We start from the raw sequence: 17,704 nt of genomic DNA, 5'->3' as shown, positions 1-17,704 counted from the left end.
GAAGCAATATTGCACCATTGTTACATAACTACCCAGCAACCGCTGACAACGGGAAGGGTAAACGTCGTTTTGTTTTCCGAATGCTACAATTAAACTCCCATCAATTTCTAATTAGCACTCCGTGTTTGCTCAATGATCGATGCCCCGAGGGTAACAGTTCAGACGTGTCGTATACGGGACATTTTGACAACAATTTCTAGTCTATTAGCTGAATGCTTGAGCAATAAAATTTCTCTTTTGTGTCAATAATAAAGTTATAGTGGGTAGTCATGTGAAAAACTGATCACCCCCCCAAAAAAATTATGGGTGAAAATTTTGTGTGTCGTACGGGACTTAGAAATGTGATCAGTACAACACGGAACATTTTGCACCTCAACTTCACCTATGGACAACATAATGCTTGTTGGTTGTCATTTTTTTTACATTACTACACAATATAGTACTTTATTATTACCACAAAACAACTTGAAGTTCCTCATTTGTTTAGACAGATTGAATAGTTTTAAGAAAATGTATGATTTTTCTAGCATGGAATCGCCCACAAGCAGTGAAAGAAATGGAAGGGGAGAAAGGAGAAGATGAAGAAAGAAGAAGGGAGGAAAAGAAGAAAAACATGTGATGAACAATGGCTTACAGCTGGGGGGCTTGGCTCTTGCCTGCCCGCCCCCCCCCAAAAAAAAAAAAAAATTGATGAAATATGATATAATTCCCTGAATATTATGTCAAAATCTATCACAAAATTGGGTTTTTGTAATAAAAATGTCGAGGAGGAGGAGGAGAAGAAGACAAAGAAAAAGAAGAAGAACAAGAAGAAGAAAAAAACGAAAATAGTTCCATTCATTTTCATTTTTGTTGAAATAATGGTAATTCACATACAGTATTGTAAAAAATGTAAATGAATAGAACTGAACACTTGCAAAATCATACATAATAAAAACTACAATACAGTGCGTCCCAGAATAAACGAAACCGAGATATAGCGATGATTTATCATAACTTAATCACAGATACAATAGACAATTGACCTACCAATGTAAAGCTTAGAATCTCCTCTTTCATCTGATATTACTTAGATTATTTCCCATTCGCGCATGAGTGAGCAAAAACAATTTGAAGAAAAGATACCAAAAACTCATTTGGCGGGGGTATCTAAATTTCAAAAAGAAAATCACATGCCTAAAAAGATCAATATCTGCTCTTTAATTTGATACCTTAATCACAAAAAATGGTAAAGAAGTAAAAAAGTTATGTTCCCTCGAAACAATGCTTGTATTTCCATAAATTCATTAAAAAAACGTGTTTTCACCGGTTTCCCACATAAGCTATTGCACGCTTAACAAAAGACTGATCGTCAACAAAACGGAGTGTCAAATGAGTTTGAACGCTAGCCTGTAGAACCTCTTAATTTTATGAAATTATTGAAATTCAAGCCTTATTTCAAATAACCAGAACTTTGTTATTTCTCGACCATTTTCTGTTATTGAGGTATCAAATTAAAGAGCAGATATTGAACCTTTTAAAAATGTGGTTTTCTTTTTGATACCCAGATACAGCCCGCCAAATGACTTTTTGGTATCCCCTCTTCAAATTGTTTTCGCTCACCCATGCGTGAATGAAAAATAATCTAAGTAATTTCAGATGAAAGAGGAGACTCTAAGCTTTACAATGGTAGGTCATTTGTCTATTGTATTTGTGATTAAGTTATGATAAATCATCGATAAATCTCGGTTTCGTTTTTTGTGGGACGCACTGTATAATGCAAATCAAAATCACTAAATAAGTTCGGCGTTTAAAAAGAGAAAGTGTTGGCAATTAGAAACATGGTCCTAACAAAAAAAAGGTAGTTGCCTATCCCGATGTATGCAGACGGAAATTAAAAATGCTAGCATTCTTTACCATGAGCATGGTAGATTTGCTGTCATCCAATCAAGTTGAACCACTCCATTGTAGCTTTTATAATAAACTTGTTGTACCGTCATACGCCCCTTTGGAGTCCACTCTACATTTTGTTGTAATCGCTTTGGATTTTAGAGCACGACCCTTTCATGCATGCAGTGCGCCATCTTATAACAAATTATTTATGGTATCCCACTCCACTTACCAATATCCGTAGAGATTATCCAGCGGTCTCAGTGTATTCTGGAAATTGGATAATGGTCCTTATATTATGCACGGATGATGCATGTCACTGAAGGACTCACGATTTTATAACAATTGATAACAATAGATAATTCCAACCCAAATCAATGTTTTATTCATTGCTCAAATACATATATCATGTTAAAGGTCAAGTCCACCCCAGAAAAATGTTGGTTAGAATAAATAGAGAAGAATCAAACGAGCATAACACTGAAAATTTCATCAAAATCGGATGTAAAATAAGAAAGTTATGAAATTTTAAACTTTCCCTTATTTTTCACAAAGCAATGATACGCCCAACTCAGTGACATGCAAATGAGATGGTCGATGATGTCCCTCAATCACTATTTCTTTTGTTTTCTATAATTGTTTGAATGATACCCTTTTTCATTTTTACAGATTTGATAATAAGGACCAACTTGACTGAACCATATTAAGCAATGCTGATTCCACAAGTTCATGGAGGAACTATTCGTTGTTTCGCTTGACAATGAGGAGAAAATTAGAATATTTTATATAATAGAATACAAAAGAAATAGTGAGTGGATTACGTCATCAGTTCCCTCATTTGCATACCGACCAGGATGTGCATATAACTGTTTTGTGAAATTAAGTGAAACTTTAAAATGTCACAACTTTCTTATTTTACATCCGATTTTGATGAAATTTTCAGTGTTATGCTTGTTGGATTTTCTCTTTTTATTTAAACAACTTTTTTTGGGGGTGGACTTGTCCTTTAATAATGTTTATTATATTAAACATGGACCCGAGTAGAGTCCATGTTTTAGTCTCCTACTCCTCCTCATCCTCCATTCGGACATTACTACTTCTTTGTACCTTTCTATTTGTACCCCTTTTCCTATATTATGCATTTGTTTAATTATCTATTTGTACATTATCATTTTACTTTGTACAAACTCACGTATAATTCAGCCCTTGGCTGCTAATTAGATCTCATTTTGATAAATACCATTTATGTATGTATCCCTATCTATCTATATATATATCTATATCTATCTATCTATCTATCTATCTATCTATCTATCTATCTATCTATCTATCTATCTATCTATCTATCTATCTATCTATCTATCTATCTATCTATCTATCTATCTATCTATCTATCTATCTATCTATCTATCTATCTACCTACCTACCTACCTATACCTATCTATCTATCTATATATCTATCTATCTATCTATCTATCTATCTATCTATCTATCTATCTATCTATCTATCTATCTATCTATCTATCTATCTATATATCTAACTATCTATCTATCTATCTATCTATCTATCTATCTATCTATCTATCTATCTATCTATCTATCTATCTATCTATCTATTTATCTATCTATCTATCTATCTACATTATCTATCTACATTATCTATCTATCTATCTATCTACATTATCTATCTATCTTTCTATCTATCTATCTATCTATCTATCTATCTATCTATCTATCTATCTATCTATCTATCTAGCTATCTATCTATCTATCTATCTATCTATCTATCTATCTATCTATTTATCTATCTATCTATCTATCTATCTATCTACATTATCTATCTATCTATCTATCTACATTATCTATCTATCTTTCTATCTATCTATCTATCTATCTATCTATCTATCTATCTATCTATCTATCTATCTATCTATCTATCTATTAATTATCTATCTATACAACAATAAAATACTACTACTACTACTACAAATAATAATAATAATAAATCGGAGATGCTTTTGACCGTTCATATTTTATTGAGAACTCCAGGTACCTTTATAGTCGATATATATAGCGTCAGTTCAACAATGACATAATAATTACAATCAGGCCTATTGAACATGTTGAAGATCAAGTATTATTATGCTTTTTAGAAAAGAATCCTTTCCATTGGGTTAATTGTAATGGCGGCTCCGAGGTTCCGGGAGCTGAGAGGGGCGGAAATGCGCCCCTATATCAGCCAGTCACACCCTTTGTTTGTAAACAAAGGAAACCTTGCGAGAACGGATACAGATATGCCACATGCTAATTACGTAACCGCATACAGTTACTTTGAGCCAATTTTGGCTTGATCTACTTTGTTTCATGATATTTAAAATTTGCTTGAGCAACTAAATTGTACGAAAAGAAGGAAAACAGTTGCCTATTGGTGTGAAGAAGGCCTAAACGTAGAAATCAATTTCTTTGAAAAATACTTTTGTAAAATGAGAGAAAAAAAAAAAGAAAAAGAAATTCGCACTGGTAAACAAGATCCACTCTGCAAAAGACCGGTCATGTGACTGATGACCAGCCAATACACACGGGCGTTGCAAACGTCTTTGATCGAGCAAGTACGAGCGTGGATAATGGTCGGGGAGTTGTGGAACAGTGTGTGTACCGTATCCCGTACGAAGGTTTTTCAACTTCAACCCGAATCGACTGTTCCTAATTAGCAAAGTGCTCGATTTTCAACATGTTCCAGCTTCTCCGGTGATTCTGGAAATGTAGATATTGAATATTTTGAGCTAGAATGTTGGAAAATGATGTCCGAACAAGTGGGAGAAGTCATGACTTCGAATGCTCCCATTCCCGCTGAAGTAGATTTGTCAACTGCCTACGATAGGTGAGTGAGCTAACGTAACGCAACCGGGACCATTTCGTGAAATTGAAAATAATTTTGTTTTTCGATACTTAAATTCACTTTGAATGAAAAATTTTCGTTCATAAATTATTTTTACTTTTATTTCAGCCGACTATTTGGATTCATGACGACGGAAGGGGAAGAGGGAGCCCAGAAAAAGGCCATGTTGAATAAGGTATGTGGATCAAAATGATATGACTGACAAAACGAACCCGGCGCGAATGTGCACACATAAACGCCCTTGCCACTGGCTAATGCAGAACTTTGTGTGTGTTGAGATTGCTTAGTCCTGCGTGTAGGAAAATAAATGAGAGTCACTTTTAAGAGGAGGCTTAGGCAAAGCTCCACATTAACATTTTTTTCTTGAATCTAATAATAGTAAATTGACAAATGAAATAATGAAATAATCAATATTTCATTTAGAATCTAGTCAATTTACTAATGTTAGATTCTAGATCTAACGTGAGAGCTGATTAATTGAAAAAAAATGAATGAAAAGAGAAGGAATGATCCATTGGCAGTGGGTGATTTTATTAAGTTCAATGTTGGTTTTTAGTGTGTGACACAGCAAAGGTTACTGAACCAAGCTCTTATTAACACTGAGCTGGGTTTCAGAAGAAGGACTATTGTATGCCAACTGGTCATGACACATTCTGCAACTCGTATTCTCAGCCCTGGTTTTATGTGAGAAGTCACAAGGACATGTCAATTATTCACTGCCGATACCATACGAATACATTTCAATCGCAAGTATGGTATGCGCGGCCACAGCTGCAGTTATACTTGCAAATTTTGCGAATGCAATGAAAAAAAATCTGAAACTTGCCTCTCAAAGACAAAGTTAAAGGAATTTTTTCTCAAGTCAAATTGAAAAAAAAAAGGGCAATTGAAAATATCCTAGTTTGCTATGAAGGCAGGCACATAAACTACATTAATATTAATAATTCAAACTCAGTAAATCTTAATTGGGTTTTAAATTGAGCTTAATGTCCGTCACCTCTGCCACATTCATTGTTTATTCCTGTTTGAAGAAAAATGAAGTGCAGCCCTCAAGGCATAGACCATAGGGAGGCGGGGAGTGTTCCACAAAGTAGTTTGTCAGTGATTTTCAGTGACAGAATTTCTCTGAGCGAATCAGATGCAAGAATCCAGTAGCTTGTAACAAATTGTAAGTGAAAGTCACTATTTGTTTCTTGCTCCCCATAGAATTTGATGAAGAAGAAAGAAAATGTCAATATTAAAACCACCTCTTGCGATCTACATGGTATCTTGGGCTATGTCTTAGTTTTGCATTGATTTAAACGTCACATTGGTATAAATAAAAAAAATAGTTGTAAACAGATTTATAAAAACCTATAATAAGTGTAAATATTAATAATTTTCATTGTTTTTTTTTTAATTACAAACATAGACTTTGTATTTGAAAAGAGGATTGAGTCTTGTTCTGGTCATTTCATTTAATCACTATAAATGAGCAATAAACACCCAAAAATGATTCCTCTTGAGCCTGCCTGTCAATATTGTGCAAGAAATAAAAAAAGAAAACCTCCAAACATGAAAGTTAATTTGAAAAAGAATACTGAATATAAAGAAAAACACTAAACAAGGAAAATGAAATGTCTAATTAGAAAGTGGCTTCTTACTTTTTGTATCAATAAGTGGGTTTTTTTTAGCTTTCCATAATTGTAATTATGCTAAGTTCATGTCTCTTTCTTTTACGAACAAAATCAGCTGGGCAAAACTAATCCTCAGACCTAAGCAAACGTGAGTCATAAGTATCAACTGGTACATGGTTCAGGTTTTCAATGCTTACCACATCATCTGATGGCACTCTACAAAAATAATGTCTATCTAATCTAGAGAAAAGACTAAGTCTAAGCACTGTAAATTATTTGTGTGTGTAAGAAAGTTGTACTGTATTTGGTTTACTTTGGCTAATATTTGAAATGATAGATCTTGAAAAGAATGTGTAGATTTACAAAGGGGTTTATTTAGTTAGCATATAATTTAGTTTTGGATAGTTTTGACAAGTACAATCTTATTTATAATTTAGTAATAATGTTGAATAATTTGACATCAGAGCTTGGGTTCAGGGATTTATCACTTTTCGGGCATCAGAAGAAAAAAAAACTTGATAACTCTGAGTTGGTCTAATAACAGTAGCACTGGTGACGCTGAAGCTTGCAATGTTATTTTTCATTGCACACCTTTTTGCGATAGTGATACCCTGGATTGCGCAAGAAAATTTGCATGTCATGTGATTCTTTTTGACCAATCACCAAGGTAGACCAAGCATTATCGTACGTACGCTCTGAACACTGCATGAATGCCACAACGGAATACTCTGACCTGTCAATTCATATTCATGTCCATTCCAGTATGACTTCAAGTGCTGTGCATATTTGTACAAATTCCACAGTAAGAGACGTTAATTAAAAATGGATGGATGTACAGACTGAAAAATATGATTCAGTTAAGTAAAGCAGCAAATCTGATAAACAAGCCAAGTGTCAACACATCAAAGTTGCTATTCTCGTTTTGTTTCTGAATGATGTTGCATGTGGATTAGAGGGATGTGCATATCATTTTTGAAACTTTCATTTTTTTGAATGACTAGTCATGCACAGAGTCCTACTCATTTCTGTGGGCGCACAGTCAAATCAGTCTGAGTCACACTCTCAAGTGTACAAATATGCACAGGGACATACATGTAGAGGGACTGTCTTGATTTCTCTGTAAAATAATTTTATCTTAAAATAATTAAAAAACTGTTAAGCATGTCACAATTAAATTCTGAGCGGGTTCACACAAGTTCAGAGAAGATCTGTCGCAAATCTAAATTTGCGTCATATCCGGTGCCACCCCCTCACCACAACTTGTCAAAGAACCCTGTGTCAATTACAGAATCATTGTAACAAACTCTTTTTGTATATATTTTGAATGGCCAGAATTACGTGTACATTGGAAAACACAGTTAAACCTATATCTTTAGGGCAATTTTATGATCCACTTTTTTATGTTCATTAAAAAATATTAAAACTTTTAGTCAATTCAAATCACTGTTTACTGACCTATTCGTTATTGATAATTCTACTCGAGTCTTGTCTTTGCCTTAATGTATATTTATAGAGAACACATATTGTTGCAGAACATTGCATTTTTATTAATCTCTTTGTTCAAGAATCAAACAAAGTTTTATGACTTAAATGTAGGCCTATATTAATTTCACATTTATTTCATAAAATTCATGTGTAGTGGAGAATAGGGAAATCTATTATCATAATAGATTATGGTATTATATCTGGGAAAAATCAAGATTTAGCTATTAATGTTGCAAAATCAAGGGGATTAAGAGTTTGGCTCAGGACTGTATTACAAAGCTCAGTGTTTAATTTTGTAGTAATATTTGTAACTTTTGATTGGGCATAATACTATCATCAATCATAAAATCAGTTAAATGAATTCATCAATCCTTATCTTTGTGTTAATAGGTCCAAATAAAACACATATTCTGAATCATGTTTTTAATAGAAAATTTAATAGTCCTAATCGTTGATAAGAATAGGGGAGCTTAGGGGTGATTTGCTACAAAAATGTAAATAAGTTGGCCCTATAGAATATTAAAAGGACCCCCATAAATCATATTGGGTTCAACTAAAATTCAAGTTTGAAATGAACAGAAATAGGAAAAATAGCCTTTGTACTGAAAATAATTTGATTTGGCTTAAAATTTTCTGGACCACATATTTTTTTAATGATGCAAATTTATCTAAGGTAGATCTATATCTTGATGTACATAGTATGAATGGTGAAAGGGGATGCTTATTTGACCTACATAAAGGGCCTTATCACACATGAATCTTGCAAAATTCGTCTTTAAAATCATCGGACCTTTCACAAGCTCACTCGAAAACTGATTTGAATTCGAATTCCCGAACGAAGGTGTTATGTGTCCTTGGTGACTTGTCAATCAAAGCACTGCATGGCAAATACAAACTATGATGAGTGCATGACAATTGTATTATCTACGGAAGTGCTTGAAAGGTCACGTAAGCTCCACCCCCTAAAGATGTTTTGGAGGTCAAGCCTTTCACGCAGAATTCGTACTGTAATTTGAGTGAAACTTAACTGGAATTCATCTCCGGAGTAGAATTTGAATTCGTGATTGTGATTAGTGTTCGTGATTCTAATCATGTTCAAGTTTGGTTTCACATGTGCTAAAAATTTGTCAAAATTAGCCTTATTTTTCAGTGGAATCATTATTCAAATTATGATTTTTTTTTTAATGTGTGAAAGGGCAGTAAGTAACTCCTTAGTGTAACTGGAATGATGATTCTGATTAAAAAAGGTTTGCGATGATTTGAATATATGAAAGATTAAGAAAGAACCATCCTCATTGGTTCCTGGTTGGTGTTTTGAACAAAGTGCATGCCACTATGATTTTGATTGGTCGTTTGCATTGACATTGATTGTAAACCTTTATGATATGGGGGCCCTAGACAGAGTTTCTTAACTGCCTTTAAGTCCAAAAAGCGGCATTATGAGAAACGCACTAAACAGACCTATTGTAAAAGAAAAATTAATGATTGCTCAAATTGTTCAGGTATGCAGTGCAGAGAGTACATTGTCGTTAAGTTTCTTAGGGCCCAGAGCAAACTCCTGTTTGTCTTTTTGTGAAAATTGGACTTGTTTACGTTGGCGTGAAAGGGACATATCTGGGTCAGGTCTGCATCGCTTGGTTGACATGTATTAGAGGTGTTTACACCAACCCATTTAAGTGAAATAACTGAGTATTTGTTGGTGTAAATTGTAAAAGCATTTTTTCTGGGGGGGATTTTTTGTTGTTGCAATATCCCATTATTGGAAGGCCCATAACTATGAGAACTTTTGAAGGGATGTCTGATAATTTCGCCTACATCGGATATTTGCTTTATGGCGGTGTGAATTTGTGAAAGCAAACGGGAGAACTTTTGAGAAAAGGCATACAAGGGGAGAAGATAAATACATTCTTTATTATATACATGAAGGAATGCAGATGTTTTGTTGCAAGTCCATTTAAAGTACAATGTGAGATCTTTTTCTGGCAAGTAGTGTGTGTGAAATGAGGGTAATATGGCTTTATTAGCTAATGTACCCAGCAGGCAGCAGTCCTCGAATTTACAAGAATCCCTCAGAATATGAAAAAAATATAGAATGATGCGGAGGTATAAAGCATTAAAGAACCCTTGATTTTGGCAATTGCCTGATTTATCAATTGTTTTGGTTGAGTGCAAGGCATTGAGGTTAAGTTCTATTCTTTGCAGTGATGTAAATTTTGATTTGCGCCAAAGTAAGGCATGACTTTAATGAATGAATTCAGATGTCATAATCCTACAAGAGTTGCACTAAAATCCATTTTAAAACTCTTTTTCAGTCATTTACTTTATAATTGCTCAATGACCACTTTTCAGTATCGATTCTCAAGTTGATTTTGATTGAAAAGGGATTTGCAAATATGTTTACTTATGTACGATTAGGACATCATTGGCATCTGGGGTTCATTCATTGCATTCATGCCTTACTTTGGTGCAAATCGAAATTTACATCACTGCAAAGAATACCTCCTTATCATCCAAGCATTAACACATACCATATAAATATGGTATCAAATTATTTGGGAGAAGATAATCTTTCCAGTCATATATAATGATTATGTGTTCATGACTGTCATGACATATTTTTTTTCTTAAATTGGGGATTTGTGAGGTGTCAATTTTTTTGGACTCACATGAATACTGGCATGGGTTTCGATCCCGTCCTTGATGCCTAATTATATGTTTTCAATTAGAAATTCATTACAGTAGTTCCATTTAAAGGGGAATCCAGCCTTGGCCATTAAATGTTGTGTTGGGAAGGAGAAAAATAAATTAAAAAGAATGGTGAAAGTTTGAAAGAAATCGGACAAGCAACAAGAAAGTTATAGCTGCTTTAAAATTGAGATCACTAATACTATGTAGATTTCAAATTGGCAACTGGGTAAGTAAATTATAACAAGGGGCAAGGACAACTTTCCCATAGGCCATGTACTTTATTATCAGGGATTTGTGATTTTTCTCCTAAGTACCCATTCCCCTAGGGCAGTAATCTAAATGTAACCCAGGTAGAATATTGTTTTATGTCCTCATGAAAGAAAAATATAATTTGAAATAAAACTTTTGGGAAAAATGACATTTTAGCCATAATATGTATTGGAGTACATGGAAGAGTAGTCCTTGCCTTACATCACTATGATGTCCCATATGTGGCCAATTTGAAGTCTCCATGGGTATAGTGATTACCAATATTTACAACTTTAAAAAATTCATAACTTTCTTGTTGTTTGTTCAATATTGTTCAAACTTTCACCTATCAACTTGTCTGATTTTTCTTTTCCTTATAAAAACAAGTTTTTATTTGGGTTGGATTCCCCTTTAAATTATACCTGACAATAGCAAATTTTGAAATAATAAAAAAAGAAACTTGATTAAATATTTACTTGGTCCAGTGGGGCTGGGACTAAAACCTGGGTACCCGGGTTCCGCCCGGAAGCCTCGGGTACCCGAATTGAAAAATCAATACCTGATACCCGAAAATTGCTTTACCAGTATAATATGATTTGTATTGCGTAATGTACACATGTAGGACATGATTGTAACTCATCACAAAAGTACACAAATCTCATTTTGAATCTCACCATTTACCTTCGAAATATCCATAAATCTATAAGTTTCTGAAGTGATGATGTGACTGAGATCGCTCAATTGTCGCCATGTTTCTTTTGCATCTTGAGCATACGAAGCACCAGCCAATCACGTTCATGTTACCATTTTCAGTTCATCATAAACCGAAATTGGTAACGCGATCTTGATTTGCTGGCGCATACGACGCTCCAAAACCCTGAAATCAAGTGACTTTGTGCACGTTGCAATAGATACTACAGACTCATGAACACGATGCAATATCAACGCTACTTCGTAAGATTTTGACGGAAAAGCAAGAAGTAATCAAAATTTGCTTACCTTTGTGGTATTGGTGAAAAAACAGATCCTCCGAAAATAGGCATACCTTTTATAATTCATATAGGAAAGTCGAATTCTAGGTCGATTTTGGTACGAGGTGACAGAGTATTGCAGACTTATTTTGATGGAATACTGCGTTGGGCACTGGGAGGCTTGCACTACGCATGCTTACTATATAATATTTTCATTCATAAATTGACTTGCAGCAGTGGCTGGATGACATCACCTACGGGGTTTTTCCACCTGTCATATTTCAGTGCGACATGATTTTCTGTGTTCCCGCCCAAAAATTACCGTGGTTACCCAAAGACAAAAATACCCGAAAGTCTTAGGCTTATGGTCCGGCATATTTTATGGCAGCTGGGTATAATAGCGAATTTGGTCGGTACTTTGGAGCTCAAACGAGTTTTGATAATTTTCAGGTAGTTCAAGCTGGTGTGAATACACCTTAGTAGCTGAAGTTCACATTGCTGAAGATCCCTGATCCAGGGATGTGTTTTTCTTTGTTAAAAGAACATGAGGCAAATATTAATGGTTTCAAAGAGAAAGTCAAGCTGTGAGAAAGGTTAAAACAAATATTGTGGGCTTTCAAATTTGTTTGAAGTTCAGAAGAATGTACACAGGTCCACCACTCCACTGCAATGCATTTCTCTTCACATAAATAGCTGAAATGTGGAGGCCGAGTATTTGTGTTGAGCCCCATTCATGCGTTTCTGTGTTGAGTACTGTACTTTTACATGTGACTTGTAGCAGTGCTGAGCTAAATTTGTCACGATTTGTGTAATATTTGTGCATTATTTATATACTGTACATTTCTCATTGAGACTACATGTATTTGTAAATAATTTGTTTAATTGAAAGGTAGAGACTGGCCAGCAGCTCGGTCAATTTACATGTATGTTCATTATATTGCACAATAGCTCAGGGATCTATCCCAGTGTCCCTTATCATATAGTGATGTATGTTTGCTTTTACATGATCCTGATCAATAAATATGAATCACTGTCTGTCTGCTTCCATCTACATGTATTCACTCTCCTACTCTTTTCCCTCTCTACATTTTCCCTCTCTACATTTTCTTGATTTCTCTCCTTTTCTCCCCCTCTCTCTCTCATGCTCTCTCTTTTTATCTTCCATTTGCTCTCCCATCCCCTTTGCCTTCTCTTCCCGTTCTCCTTTTCTGTCTCCTTTCCCCTCTTTCACTTCCTCACTATTTTTTTCTACTTTCTATGTTTTCTTCATTCCCACCATCTTTTGTCCAATATTTGCCCCCCTTTTTTCCAAGTTTAAGTACTTTTGCTTCATGATTTGCATTTGCCACTGATGTTTTGATTGAACATATGAACTACCTGTCTCTGTTTATGTCAGTCTGCCCCCTCTCTCACCCTCTCTCCATCTCTTACTCTCTCTCTCTCCAGGCCATCGCTCAGCTTGAGCAGGAGATCAAGAAGAAGGAGGTCAGTGACCCCAAGATCTACTGCAAGCTGGGACATTACCATTTACTGCTGGGAGAATACAGCAAAGGTCAGTGAACTTTCGAGATGTTTCAGTTCTCAAAATCACAAGGCATGGTGGGACCAAATTTCAGTCCCATCACGTATCGAGTGACGATCAAAACTCATACAGTCTCACTTAACATACTAGTTTCATATTATAATCAGTACTTTATGGCACTGGAAATCATTGGAAACATACAGGGATATAAAATGAGCTAGGAATGATGGTACAATCAAATGAAATATGTGGTGTTTAATTGATCAAAACAGTGTGTTGATTATCGCAGAGTGCTGATAAGTATGTTCTCTCTGCACTAGAATTCTATCTTGTGATGTATTGCTATGCAAAAACCGTAAAGGGGTGTGTACTGGAAGTGACCCATCATCTATCAGATTGTTTCATTTTGTTTCATTTTCATTGCGATAGGTTTAAAATTCTTAATTGGAAAGCGATGGTATTATATGCAATTGGCTTGCCTCCATGGATGTATTCTCAAAAGAGGTTGCATTTGTACCATCTTATAAAAGATGCTTGACTGAAACAATAATACAAGAAATTGTCACAGTCCATAGTTTTGTCCCATGGTACCATTGAAACATCTTTTGAGAAAATGAGCCTGTAGGTTTTATACCCTATTGCATGAATAGTTTCTACTATGTTACATTTACCATCCAATGGTAACTCCCATGGAATCCATAGTTTTGGTTTGCTGTTAAGAATTGCCATTATTGGATATTAAAGTAAAACAGCAGGGACCTTATCACAATGAGCTATTAATGTGTATGCTGAAATTGCCAACACAGATACGAACACATGGGCATGTGTATTCTTGAAATGTTTGGAATAAGACCTGTCTGCAAGACAAAAATTTCATGCCTATTTTGCTTATCACTCTGCAAGTATTATTTTCTGCTAGAATCATTTGGCACACATCTAAAATCATAAAAATTCTAAATCTAAATCCAAATACAATTTGGTTGGTCATTTTGTTTGATTCTTCTCGATTCTTATCAGGAAGAAGAAATACTGTTATTACTATAATTGGCATTTGTGTTTAATTTGCATGTTGGAGCAAGGAAATAACTCTTCTTTTTTTTTAAAATAATTTTTTTAAACCAACATTTCCTCGTTTATTCACAGCTCTGTCAGCCTATCAGAAGTTCTTCACGTTGGATAGCGAATACTGGAAGGTAAGGGATAAAACCAGCTGAAGACTTCTGCCAGCCCGGGCATATATAGGGGAGGTCAGGTGGGGGGGGGGGGGGGGGGAAGGCAGAGGCACCAGGGGCATGAGTGCCCATTCAGTTGGGATGAAAAGGACACACACAAAAAAACCTCAGAAATATAAAAAGAGATACGAGCAAAAAGATTGAAGCACGTATTCAGGGGAGTGTTTCATCATCATTTTCATCCGACAAGTTGTCAGATCTAACAACTTTCCTTGATTCTGGTTGGCTGAGAGGCACTGTTACTATGGTAACTGTCGGGTAAAACAGTACTGGTCAGATAAAACGTCTGACAGGTCCTTTCATGAAACGCTACCTTCAACTCTAATAAGCTCTAGTTTTATAAATTAAAAATTTACAATTGATCTGTCTGTGCATGTGTCAACTAAGGTTTCATCAGTACTCCTGGGCCCCATCTTACAAAGAGTTACGATTGATCCAATCAATCGTAACTCTATGGAAATCCATCAGTGTCATAAATATTTTCTTCAGGAAATTTGCACAATGTCCTTTGTAAACAAAGAGAAGCACAGTGAATTTTTCAAGAAAACAATGAATGCATGAATATGCATCATAGCTAGAAAATACTTTGAACAAACATGAATTATATATGTTGACATTGCTGGCTGTCCATAGTTGCGATCGATCGGATCAATCGTAACTCTTTGTAAGATGGGGCCCAGTTCTTATGACTGTTTTAATAACTGATGAATCAGAGTTGTGCTGAAAAGGACATTACACACGTCCCATAATACCTTCTCAATTTGACGAAAAGTGTACGTCGTTTCCTAAAATTGTGAACAATTTATTGGTGGGATGGAAACACTTTTAACACCCGATGGCACATATATCGTTGTCAACCTTCATTGAACCATCCAATGTTCAAAACAAAAGCTCTTTATTATTATACCAGCTAGAGAAGGAGACAATATAGCAATGTATTTTTTCCCCCTAATATCTAAAAAAATGTCTGGGATGAGAGTGATTATAATAGTTGTGTCTTACAAAATGAAGCAAGGGATATGGCATGGGATTTGAATCTTGGACCTTGTAGTTCTCAGTGTGAGGAATTATCCATTGATGAACTGCAATGACATTGACAATTGATCCGTCTGTAGTATTAAAAGAAAGTGCGGGCCATATGATAAATGTAGCAACTGTAATTCATTTCCTGCTAAATGCAGGTAAAAGTCACTGCTAAATATTTATCAAGGAAAAAATTAAATAAAAAAGGTATGCAATAATTTATTGTAGATGTATTATTGTGCTAAGAAAATATAAATTGACCAATTTATTAGTTCTACAGACACTTAAAATAGCTTTGTAACTTACACAAGTAGTGTGAAGGTGATTGCATTTTTAATATAAATTGTACGTTCCCTATTTATTTTGTGCATCATAAGTTCAATAGTTACTGCTCTCTTTATCATAATTTTTTTCTTTCTAGATATTGATCCTAAAAAAACCAACAAATAACCAATTACTTGAATTTATAAATGCATGATTGAAACTACATTATGACATCTCAGTGAATTCTAGATTCCAATCCCAGGAGATCATATTTACCAAAAGGTTTTTTTTTAATTCCTTTTCTCATTGTAGGATGCAACCTTTCTGTATGGGCTTGGTATGGTTTACTTCCATTTCAGCGCCTACCAGTGGTAAGTCCGACATGTTATATTCTGTGCTGCTTTGTGATCAAAGGATAATGAAACCCTCGAAACCAGCTGAATCCATATCAAAGAGAAAAATCAAAGAAACATATTGTTGAAAGTTTGAGGAAGATTGAATGAATAATAAGAAAGTTATGAGCATTTGAATATTGAGATCACTAATGCCATGTAGATCCTCCCATTGGCAATGCGACCAAGATCTGTGATGTCACACACGTACAACTCCCTCATTACTTTAGTACTTATTTCACTTATATTCTCACTTTTATAGAGTCTATCACAAGGACAAGTACAGAGGTTTCACAACATTATATCATTGATGAATCGTTTGTCGTATGATTAGAATGAGCAAAAAGAGATGTTTTGGGGTATATTTTCAGTGTCCAAAAGGGGAGAGTTGTTCATCTGTGACATCATAGATCTTGGTCGCATTGCCAATGGGAGGATCTCCATAGCATTAGTGATCTCGACATTCAAATGCTCATAACTCTACTATTGCTAGTCCTATTTTACTCAAACTTTTGTTGATCTTATTTTTTGATTTTTCTGCTTTCACAAAAGCTAACTTGCTCCAAGAGTTTCATTCTCCTTTAATGGAATTTATTTTTGTGTATTATTGTGATGAAATTATTTTGATTTCATTTTTGCTGACTTGTCTGTATATGTTGTGATTTATTTATTCCTTTGATTATTATTATTATTTTTTTTTTATTTGTTTATTTTTTTTGGGGGGGGGTTTCCATGTTTAACCTGGTAGAGAGTTTGATCTTTTTTCCATATGTGTGTTCATCTTTGAAGAAATGTTTGGATGAAATATGAGGGACTAGATTTGCTAGATTATGTGTATTTGCGATTTCAGCATCATCTTGGGTATAATTCAGTATGTGTTTTAGAGTGTGTGTGTACATTGAATTATGAAGAGTGCTGGAAAATTGAACAGTTTCTTTGAGTATTAACTGGTCTTAATATCATTCATAATAATGATACTTATTTATAATGTAGTATTAAAAAGCCAGATACAGAGTGCTTAAGGGCATAATGAAGGAAAGAAGAAAGAGAGAGAGAGAAAAAAGAATTGAGAGAATTATAGAGTTGGAAACGTGAGTGTCCAGTTTGTCTGCACTATATTAAATAAATATTTGTTGAAAATAGGCTGAAACATTACTTTATTAAAAAAAAAAACATTGAAACAATATAAAATGGGAAGCTAGCCATTTGCCCAATTGTCAAAAACATATAACCCTTAATAAAAAAAAAATCCTTATGAAGATATGCTGTTGCTTAGAACTGTATTAAATTGGGGTCAATGAGCAGTTAAAGAACATAAATAACTTTACAAATCATACATTTTAATCCTATGAAGAAAGGAATTTCTTTATTACCATGGTTACCATTAAACAAACAATCAAATTCTCATTTGACATGCCTCTAATAATAAATCAACATACATGTCTGATTACAGCTTACAGTTGTTTTCATTGGCACTGCATTGTTTGTGGTAGC

At 34.6% G+C, this 17,704-nt stretch overlaps 1 protein-coding gene across 1 annotated transcript; it reads left to right on the top strand.

The window, feature by feature from the left end:
• The first annotated feature begins 4,476 nt into the window (after nucleotides 1–4,476).
• LOC129278463 (histone demethylase UTY-like) lies at nucleotides 4,477–17,246 on the top strand. Its single transcript, XM_054914610.2, has 5 exons — nucleotides 4,477–4,750; nucleotides 4,877–4,943; nucleotides 13,224–13,329; nucleotides 14,443–14,492; nucleotides 16,131–17,246. Exons 1-5 carry the CDS (start codon nucleotides 4,668–4,670, stop codon nucleotides 16,191–16,193), a joined length of 369 nt encoding a protein of 122 aa, XP_054770585.1. The 5' UTR covers nucleotides 4,477–4,667; the 3' UTR covers nucleotides 16,194–17,246.
• The last annotated feature ends 458 nt before the right edge of the window (nucleotides 17,247–17,704 follow it).

The sequence above is a fragment of the Lytechinus pictus genome, chromosome 16, assembly GCF_037042905.1.
Source record: "Lytechinus pictus isolate F3 Inbred chromosome 16, Lp3.0, whole genome shotgun sequence".
Taxonomy (NCBI): Eukaryota; Metazoa; Echinodermata; class Echinoidea; order Temnopleuroida; family Toxopneustidae; genus Lytechinus; species Lytechinus pictus.
Note: the sequence above shows the minus strand (reverse complement) of the source record. Positions and strands in the feature narration are given on the sequence as shown.